General features: G+C 36.9%; 1 protein-coding gene across 1 annotated transcript; it reads left to right on the top strand.

The window, feature by feature from the left end:
- The first annotated feature begins 1,487 nt into the window (after positions 1 to 1,487).
- On the top strand, positions 1,488 to 6,966 carry LOC149160597 (uncharacterized). The gene is made up of 2 exons (XM_089435387.1): positions 1,488 to 2,308; positions 6,035 to 6,966. The coding sequence occupies exons 1-2, from the start codon at positions 2,039 to 2,041 to the stop codon at positions 6,749 to 6,751; spliced, it is 987 nt and encodes a 328-aa protein (XP_089291513.1). The 5' UTR covers positions 1,488 to 2,038; the 3' UTR covers positions 6,752 to 6,966.
- The last annotated feature ends 3,779 nt before the right edge of the window (positions 6,967 to 10,745 follow it).

Here is a 10,745-nt window from a genome sequence, read left to right as displayed (position 1 = left end):
CTGGATCATCTACAGTGCTGTTACTATCTGGGCTCTTTGCTTTTCATATATATAGTTAAAATGTGTCCTGTTACAATGCCAGTTAATAACCAGTGTGAATATCAGGTGAATTTGTTTTGTCTATGCTTTTATAGTGATGCAGTCCAGTGTAATATCCCAGCATATCTGCTGTCAACACTGACGATGTGCGTACAAGTGCCAAAACATTTAATGAAAACAACATAAGCCAGGTTGATATTATTTATATAAAACAGAAGGCAGAAGGCGCAGGTTAAAGGTCTAACTATTTGAAGGGCTAATGACCAGAATAGAAGGTTCGGATTGGTTGTTTGAGTGCTCAAGAGTATAGTTTGTTTTCTTATTTATTGACTTAAATTTTAAGGGATATATTTAGTTTGCTGTGATAAAATTTAAAAAACAAGTAATTTTTAAGAGATATGTTTAGTTTTTTTGTGATAAAATTTAAAATACAAGTAACATTTCATTTTTAGGGAAATTTAAATTTTTGCGAAATTATAAATTGGGATTTTTAAATTTTTATTAAATTATAAAGAAATATTGTAGGGCAGTTTAGTTTAGTTGTTTAGCTGGAAATTATGTTTTTATGAAAATTGTAAATTGGCATATGAAATAGAAAAATTAATTGTCAACTAAGAGGCAAGGAGTTGTATAAATTTAGTGGGTAGTAACCACTAGTAAGTTTGCACATTTACATTTTTACTCCTAATTATTAAAATATTAAACAACACAGAAATAATGGAGTCCATAACTCCTGTAAGTATATATTTATTTACATCTTATTCTTATCCATTTTTTATGGAAATACTTTTTTAAATTAAGGTGCCTAGGAATTGATGATAAATATGTTATTTAACTGAGTATGAGCTATTTTCGAAGATTTTAATTTTGGTTGGTTTTCGTATGAAACTTAACAATGAAATTTTTTTCCACAAATATATAAAATACATGGCATAAACATTACAACTATATCCAAAAATTATGGCAAATAAATATCAGGTACTTATCCAAATGGCCCAAATGCTACAATAAGACCTTCAAATTATGGACCAATGAAATGTTTAAAAAGTAATTTTTGCAATAATATTGAAAAATAAATATTTGTTTTTCAAAATTAAACATAATAAATTACCTTAGTCAATATTAAATTAATAATAATCAACAAAGAAATAAATTACTTTAATAAACACTAATAAAAAATAAAGAAATCTAAACTCTTACCCAATTATAATTTTTGATATATCCAACTTACTAGTTATGGAATATAATCCTGATGTATAATAATCATAACAATAAAAAATTTAGTCTTGACCTTAATCAAGTTATTCCAACCGTTATAGGTTCAGCCCGCATAGTTGAGGGAAAGAAACGGTGGCCAAATCAAATCAATGGATGACGAAGTTTATAATAATTAAAGGACTCGTAACTTTCTGCACGTTTCTCATCTAATCGAGAGGATACAGGAACATTGTAACTTGAACATTTTCGTCTTTTCAATGCACAGTTATCCTGGCAAAGCTTTCTAGACTTGTCTAATCAAGCCAGGGGATACTCATATTCTGAAACCTTGGGAGAGTAACCTACGCAAATTGCAAGCGTAGAAATGATTGTCCTGCGAACTTGACCTGATTATCGTTCAGGAATACATCTTTGACTGATAATTTTTCTTCCATCTCCCTCTGGCTCTATAAAATCTTAGTCGCTTATTCTCGTCTCAATTCCTTGCTTTCGAATGAACTTTAAAGTTCGTCTTTGTTGGATCTGTGTAGGTGTTGGTTGAGACCATTATTTGAAATTGTTTCTGAAAGCTCCCGCTATCCCTTCCCTACATGAACCCAAGCTAGCATGGGTGACTTCCCTTTCTTTTCTGTGTTTAGTTTTACAAGGTTCTGAAGCTTGAGATCCCGACATTGTACTTCGGCAATTTCTTCGCATTTAGAAGCTTTGAATTAATAAAGTAACTGAAGGCCACAGCCCTTTCGAATCTCATTTGGGTATCCCTTCTCTTATCATAATATCAATGAATACGGATGAGATATTAATGGTATTGAGCCAGGCATCCAAACTGCATGCGAAAATTGACGATGCCATAGAGAGGGTGCTCAATTATGACACTGAAATCGATGGGAAAAAAGCAGACCCTGTTGTGGACGGAGAACAGGGAAGATTCGCGAATGGGGGTAAATTCTCTCGAACCCAAATGGGCGTCGATGGAGTCAAGGAAGCGAGGAGCCTTTCTTCTATTCGAGATGCTTTGGAGATTCTTGAAGACCAGCTCGATTGCTTGCAGGTTTGAATATAAAAAAAATTGAAATAATTATGAATTAGATTCACAATTGGTTTTCGTATAACAGATTGTAGTTTGTTTCCTAGAGCGTTGATGGAATCTGATTTGCGTAATTATACCAGATTGCAGTTTGCTTACTAAAGCACTTTCTTAATCTGCTTTTAGTTAAAAACAGTAGAAGCTATGTTACTGTCTTAATCTGCTTTTAGTAAAAAACAGTAGAAGCTATGTTACCAACAACTTAACTTTTTTTTCAGAAGAAAAAATAAGCTATTTTTTATATATTAAAAGAGGGTATATATATAGATCTTAGTCTTTTTTGATCTTCCTATTTCTGGCAGAGAAACAAACTTTTCAACACTATCACTAGCAATGGCATGTTGGAACCAAAAAGCTAAACAAAATCCAATCACTTACATTCTGTCAATATGATCTTTCAAAAGAAAATAAAGCAGTTACAGACCTGAACAGTCCTACCAAAAAGCATATTAACTTTCGAATATTTTTAGAAAATATGAAAGCTGCCAGTGTCTACCCTGTTGTCTTGTATATATAAAGAGTAGGAGATGACCCCATGTGTTACAGTTACACTTTTTGTGGAAAGCATATCTGTAATATAGTTTGTTTCTGGAAAATGTGTGCAAATGAGATGTGCTGAAAGGTATGCTTTATGGATCGAATGTGTTTCATCCAGTATGACATCATTGGAGGCTGAAAGCAATTGAGCCCTTTGATCCAATCAATGTAGTCTTTTGAGTCCCCAAATATCTGAATATCTTTGATGTTGAGCCATTGAGCCGAGTATAAGAGACCCCAAAGTGCAATGTTGAGCCATTGAGCGGAGTATAAGAGACCCCAAAGTGCAATAACTTATTGGTACCCTGCCACTTCCCACCAGAAATGAAAATAATGTCCAGGTTCCCTAACAATAAGGGCATCCACACTGAATATTGTTGCATGCGCCATCAAAGAAGCCAACTGGAAACTTCCTCCACATATCCTGAGCAATGAATTGTCTCCGTTTGATGACGCTTGATGGGCCTATATCAGAAAAATATGCAGCTATCTCCAGGACAGTTTGTGTAATGTCCACCGTCTTGTGTTCAAAGATCTTGTTATTCCTGCATCTCCATATACCCAGATGATATAAAAAGTTAAACAGAACTCCTGATGAGTAGTAAACCATAATTTGAAACAACGACCCATTTCTCATTTCGTTCCGGTTCCCATTCCCATCTTGTCACTACAATGGTACTGACTGAATTCCCATTCACTTCTTGTAAGTTGGCTCTACAGTAGTACTGATTGGATTGTGTAAAAACCAGTACGCGCTATCTTACCAAAACCTTAACAGGAAACCCATTTCTCATCTGGTTTCCGTTCCCATTCCCATCTTGACAGTACATTATATTGGTTAAGATTGACTATCTAGGCAGGGGAGAGTTATGGCTCTTCTATTGGCATACCGTGTTGCATGTTCGGGCTTGATAATAAGCCGCACACAAAAGGATGAGGGAGGATGTGCGTAGTGAGGCAAGTTCTCTGGGTAACAAATGGGCATCAATGGAGCCATGGAAGCGAGGAGCCTTTCTTCTATTTGAGATGCTTTGGAGATTCTTGAAGACCAACTCGGTTGCTTGCAGGTTTGAATATTAAAATTTGAACAATTATAAATTAGATTCACAATTGGCTTTGGCACACCAGATTGCAGTTCGCTTCATAGAGCACTCATGGGATCTTCTTTGCGTAAAGAACAGTACAATTGGCATTGTTATAATAGGTTGCAGTTTACTTCCTAGAGCGCTGTTTGAATCTGCTTTCAGCTAAAAAGAGTAGAAACTATACTACCAAAAACTTAACTAGAAGGTCCATTGCTCATTTGGTTCTGGTTCCCATTCCCATCTTGTCACTACATTGGTACTGACTGAATTCCTTGTCATCTTGGAATTGGCACTACAGTAGTATTGATTGGATCACTTTGAGTAAAAATCAGTAGAAGCTATCTTACCAAAAACGGAACAAGGAAACCTATTTCTCCGCTGATCCCCGTTCCCATTCCCATATTGACAGTACATTAGCACAGTACTAATTAATTTTATATGTATAATATGCCCTGGAATTCTATTTTCCAGTTTCTGGTAGCACAGTATATGGGAGAGTTGCGTAATTTTGGTTAAGACGGACTATCCAGGCAGGGAAGAGTTATGGCTCTTGTATTGCAATACTGTGTTGCATTATCAGGCTTGAGATTCTGAGAATATGCACACAAGAGGATTAGTTTGGTCAGATTTAGCTGGTCATCACTCCCCCTCCAAATGCACCATTGTCACTCTAATGGTTTTTCTGTGGGACATTTTAAGTTTGGACTCTTGAACTTGGTAATTCCTTTGTGTTTAGAGCTTGTGTATGGGCCATGGTTCCATGCATCACGGTGGATTTGGAAACCCTTTGGAGGTTGTCTCTGATTCTTCATATCGAGAAGGAGATTAGGTTGAATTTGTTAGGAGTTCCACAACCCTTGCAGGATATTGACGGTTTAGTTTTGCGCAGGTTTTCTTGCTGATTGTTAAAATGTGGTGATACAAGTTTTTCCTAGATTTGAACATTGAGACAGTCAGGACCTTGGAAGTTTGAATCGTGCCATGTCTTTTATATTTTATTTTTACTTTTGTTTAAATTCTGGGATATGGCATTGGCAACTTATTTTCAACATACTGTGTTTCCCGGGGATATGTTTCATATCAGTTTGTCTTTCTCAAAACCTAGTTTGATTTTTTGGTTAAGTGTAAGAGGTATTGAGGGCCATAGCAAGTCTATTTACCCAGCTATTGAGATAATAACAAAACTAAGGATGACATTGATGAGTAAAGGTTTCAACTTTCAGCAAGTATATCAATCAAGTTATTGGAATGACAGAAGTAAAGATAGTGGGATCCATATCAATGTGTAAGAGGCTTTTAGTTTGGATACTTTTATCAAGAATCATATGACATTTAAGTGGTTTCAGCAAGTCCATTGATCAAATGATACAACCAATGATAGTGGCAAATTTTTTAAAGGATCTATATTGATGTGTAGGAGGCTTACAATTTTTGTCACACAGTAATTACCATAATATAGGTTGATGTCAAATGTGCTAACAAGCTTTAACAGGTTTTAATATGTCTTGATTTTTTTTTTTTTTTTGAATGATCGTGATCTGGCTAACTAGCTTAAGGCTCAAACGTAACGGCATGCTAGTGAGTACCCACATTGTGACATGCTTCAGGAGGTCCCTCTCCCCTTACACTGTAATGCTTTTTTGTCATATTAGAAAATTGAAATATGTCTAACCTAAATAAATTAGAGCATTACTATTTTGTTTATTGAAACGTTTTTTGCACCATCTCAATGTCTGCTTTCCAATCCCTGTTCTGTTTCAGAGAAGATTTGCAACAACTTCTTTGTTTGAAGCATCGAATCTTTATAATAATTAGTTGGTCCAAACTTCTTCCATGATAGAAATGTGAAGGTGTAGATGAAGTTTTTCTTTTACTGGTTACACCCTTCTCAGTAAAGTGAGTTTCAATCTTCGGTTTTTATATAAAAGAAAGCATTGGAAGGGGCTTCAAATAAATTGGATAGGGGACTAAAATCAAGCAATGTTCACATATTTATTCATTGAACATGGTTTTAGCTGTTTATGTTTATTGCCTTGGTATGCAAATAATATATTCTGTTGCTTTTCAGGTTTTGCAACAACAGCAGCAAGCTGATAGGGAGGCAGCTTTGCTTGATCTTGAGGAAAGCAAAAGAATTTTCTTGGAACGGCTGAGGCATCATCAGGGAAAGGAGAAGGAAGTTGTGGAGGAGGCACTTGCATTTGTAGGGGAGCCAGTGCATGAAAATGATAACTCACATCGAACATCTCACCCCAGGTTCTCACCAGAAAATGCATCATTCGCTCACTCAGATAAGGAACACCCCACATACTATGAAGATATGGATCATTCATTGAAGAATGATGCCATCAAGTCATTGGGATGGAGAGAAGATGACCAGGAAGAAATGGTTTCTGGTTTGGAAAACCAAACATGCAAGGGAGTGGCTCCTGATGTATACATACAAAATGATCAAACAGAATCCAAGGGAAAACTTTGCAGAGTTCTATGCCATAGCATACAGAGATTGCAAAAGCCAGTATGTCATGCTGTTTCTTTGGCAGCAAAAACTGCCCTTATAGTAGCCAGTGTTGTCACTGTTATGACATTGACTAATGTGGGTAGGAACAATCTAAGGAAAGGAAATGTTCACAAAGCCCATTCTGCTCCTTCAGCCAAGTCTATTTCCTCCCAACCAACTGGGAAGAACCTCCATTTGTTGGAAGAATGCCAACCTGGTAAAGTTACATCTCATAGTGATAGTATAGATGGTTCACTACAAGAATGTAGTTTCTCTCTTCCCTGAAAAGAGGAGAAGTTTGTGATGTTTTCCATGGTCTTTGATGGTTAGTTGCGACAAGCTGTAAATCAATTGCAAATTATGTTTTCATGCTGTCTAATTGAATCTCCAACCATTATAGAAATTATCATATCAGCATGGAATTGTATGGCTGGTCTGAAAGGGCTTCAGAGCTATTACACTATCACCTGCAATGAGATTCCTTATTTCAAGACCTTCTGTAATTAGGCTCCTTCAAAGAAATAGTATATTTTTGGTTTTACTTGAATTCATAATTAGTAATTACTGACCTGTTAAAGAATATTGGTTGAAAGAGGAAACTCAAGTTCTAGACTATATTCCTATGATTCTCCTTGTGCACTGAACTATAAATGCCCAGTGACAGTTTCCTCCATAGTTACGAAGTGTGCCCCATTTTTGAGAAAATGGCACTGCGTTTGGGATGTTTTACATGGACACCGTCATTTTCATGTGTGCTAGTTCTGTGTTCTTTTAGCTAAGAGAGCGGCAACTTGCCCTACAGTGCAGAGTGGGGAGATCTAGTGTGTAATGCTAAAAGGTGCAAAAAATAACAAAGAATAGAGCTTTACTAAAAATTCACCGAAAGAAGCCAAGTTCTTTAATATCCAGTGACAATGTTACTTATCATGATCTTTAGATCTTTTACTTGCTTCCAACAAAACATCTCAATATCACTCATGCATTTCCTCCCTATAGTAGTCAAATAGTACAGTTGGCCTTCTATCTGGCCAATATATGCAACAATAGTGTCCTACTATTCAACAAGGAGATACAAATTGGGTCTTGATCCTCTGTCAATATTTTGGTCATGAGATGATGGGCTATGTAGTTTAGATTTTCTGGGTGATCCATGTTGAGATATAATGATGCGTTGTGATTTTCAGGGTGATCCATGTTAAGATACAATGATGAGGTGTGGTGCATCGAAATATTTAAAAGGAAAGAGTTGATTTTTGAACGATTATAATTTGAGAAATTAAAAACTTGTAATAAGAGGGCTTAAATATCCCTACTTGGCCATAGAATGTTGAATAGTAGATTTTTAGTGAGCTATTTGAACGTCAAATGTCATTAATTGATTACAAAAGAAATTTCCAAATCCTTAGCCAAAACATACGGTTGTTTTCTTGCTGGTTTAGAAAATATGAGAAAATTGGGAGGTGGGTGCATCAGAGTTGTTGGGTTTGCAATTATTTTTAGTCTTCTCTGAGTTCAAGCTTTTGTGATTCATATTGTTTAGAGAAAAAGTTTCTAGTAAAATCACATTTACAATTATTTGGTCGACGCGTTTTGAACCACCCAATGTGGTTCATCATCACGACGTGTGTTTTATAAGACATGTACGTCATAAAACATGCTCAACTTATGAAACACAGATGCAAAACATGTTCACATTTTGTGAAAAACATGCAAAACTTTCGTATTCAACTAATCAAAGTTCATTGAGTGAATTTAGTTTTCCTATAAGTCACATGGTTCAGGTTTTACAATGATTAGGTTTGGTTTGAATTTAAATTTTTCAATTAGGTTTGCCATAAGATACTAAGATACTAAGAGATCGAGATCAATAAATACCATAAATATTATAATGGACTTGGAAATTGCATATATAGATCATGGACTTTAGTTGTGATACAAGGTTGTGAGCTTGATTTGTGGACATAATCAACAACCATGAGGTTCAATGAATCTCAATGAGCTTCAAGTAATGAAATATAACATAAAATAGTAAGATACTAAGGAATCGACATCAATAAATATCAAAAATATTATAATGGACATGGAAATTGCAAATATAGATTGTGAACTTTAGTTGTGACACCAAGTTATGAGCTTGATTTATGGACATAATTAACAACCATGAGATTCAATGAATCTCAATGAACCTCAAGTTGTCTTTTAGGTCTAAATTTTGAACCGAAGTTTGACAAACCTTGTGACATGGGTTTTCCTTTTATGAGGCCCCCAACTTTGTGTGCCTATGCAAGTGTAAGAGAAACCCTGTGTTTTTTTTTACCCTTTTTACCGCTTAAACTAGCAGGGGGGCGAAGCGGGATCCCTAAAGGGAAAATGCTAGGCCAAGGGCAACAAATGGAGACTTCACCCACTGTCACCTCAGTTAAGGCTCACTTCTATTTACGGACTTTTACCGATGGGAAGAGACCCAGTATGTATGGAGTCAGTAATGAAGTATAAGTCAATGGATGTGAGTGACTCAAATGAACCCTTTCCCAGAAGAATTTTGAAGGATGGATCTTGCTTGCTCTCTCATCTAGGTACCATGTATTCTAGGGAGAGGAGGAAAGGATTTAAGGGTTAGGTTTATGGGATAAGACTTTTGAAGGAGTTCCCCAATCCCTAAAACCCTTGTTAGAATTGGTATCCTATATGGTTCTTGAAGAATAGTCTTTCAAAGGAACGGGACCACACAGTGCCAAGTGGACCCAGTCTAGGGTATGAGGAAAGAATGTAGCAACGAATGATATTCTTATCCTAGACAAGGTGGAAAAGGGATCAAAGGAAATATTTTCACTCAAAGATGTTGTTTTGACCCTATGAGGTACTGGCCTTGGGGATGGCAGGGCAAGTTTTTATCTCGAAGCTAGGGCTTGGCTTTTCTCCCAACTCCACCGTCATAATGTCTTCAAAATTGGAGGAGAGGTAGAGGAAAGGCCAGTGCAAGAGACCCTAGAAGATCAATTTTTTTTGTAGCTAGCTTATCAGGAAATTGATGCCCTAGGTACCCCAAGGTGGCTAGACCTGGGAGAAGGTGAAAAAATATGATTTTTAATAACCACCCTTGGTAGATCAGTGCCTTAATCTTTGGGATAATGGAGTCTATGTTGAGTATGAGTAGGATTTCTTGATTCCTAGTCAAGGAGGCCTCAAGATCACTTCACTAGCCTTCTTGTTATAGACATTTTTGGGCACTGCAACCCCAATCATATATGTCCATAAACCAAGGGCTCCTAAGTCCCTAAAAGTGTTGTTTCACACCCTAAAGGAACAAGGTCAGCTGATTACATCATCTCCCAGAAGTTCTCCACAGAAAACTGCTCAGAACTGGTCAAATCTGGACCATACAGACTGTCCAGTGCAAAAGGTGTGATGCATCCCACCTGCCCAGAGTAAAAGGTGCGATGCATACTGGATAGCTCTTCTGCAGGGTGCGATGAGCGAGAGTGGACAAATGGTAGAGACAGTTTGAAAGGTGGTTTGACATGGAATCTTCCAGAAACTTCTCCTATGACACTTGCCTCTCTGAATTCGCCCAGGGATGAGTAAGAGACCATCAATCTCCAAGTGGAATCAAAAACTATCAGAGAGAGGACACTAATCAAATCTCAGAAGCTGACTCACCTCCCTGCAATCATCTATATATGGATCCCTCATCCCAGAGATCCGGAGGCTGGAATTTTGTATCTTGTAAGAAAGTGCTGATGGTTTCTTGGTGTAACATCATAGTGTTGGGTGATCTAAGCTTTTCATGAGGTGAAGAAGGGCTTTCTTGCTGAGAGGATGATGCTGGGTCAGAACAATTGGTTGTAATCCTCTTTGCTATTCTTGATATTAATAAAGCTATTCAAGTTTTCCTCCACATTCTTGTATGATTGATGATATATGCATTTTTGTGGTCAATATATATCTGGTCCTATATTGTTTGTGATAGTAGATCTCTGTTCTTGGATAGTGCTATGCTGCTTTGATTCCACAGGTGCTCTTTGAAGCTGGGTAGACGAGGAAACGAGTGGCAAAGATCTATCAGAAGGGAGAGGAATCAAGCAAGGAACGAAGCGCAAGACAGAGGTTGGTCTCCTTTGTTCCCCTCTTATCTACTTCTCATAAAGGAAAACGAAAGTAGTTTTAGTTTGTTTGTTTCTAAGATAGCTACCAGTCTTAGTGGGACTAGCAGCTCTGCATAGACACTAGATTTCCCGATAACAAAATGGCGACTCCACTGGGGAACAAACAAGGAACG

This window comes from Pinus tabuliformis, chromosome 5_2 (assembly GCF_031772625.1).
Source record: "Pinus tabuliformis cultivar Carrire ecotype Pingquan chromosome 5_2, CPIR1, whole genome shotgun sequence".
Lineage (NCBI taxonomy): Eukaryota > Viridiplantae > Streptophyta > Pinopsida > Pinales > Pinaceae > Pinus > Pinus tabuliformis.
Note: the sequence above shows the minus strand (reverse complement) of the source record. Positions and strands in the feature narration are given on the sequence as shown.

Coding starts and splice junctions, on each gene's coding strand:
- LOC149160597 (XM_089435387.1), top strand. CDS start 2,039: ATGAATACGGATGAGATATTAATGGTATTGAGCCAGGCATCCAAACTG. Junction 2,309..6,034: donor ACCAGCTCGATTGCTTGCAG/GTTTGAATATAA, acceptor GTTGCTTTTCAG/GTTTTGCAACAACAGCAGCA.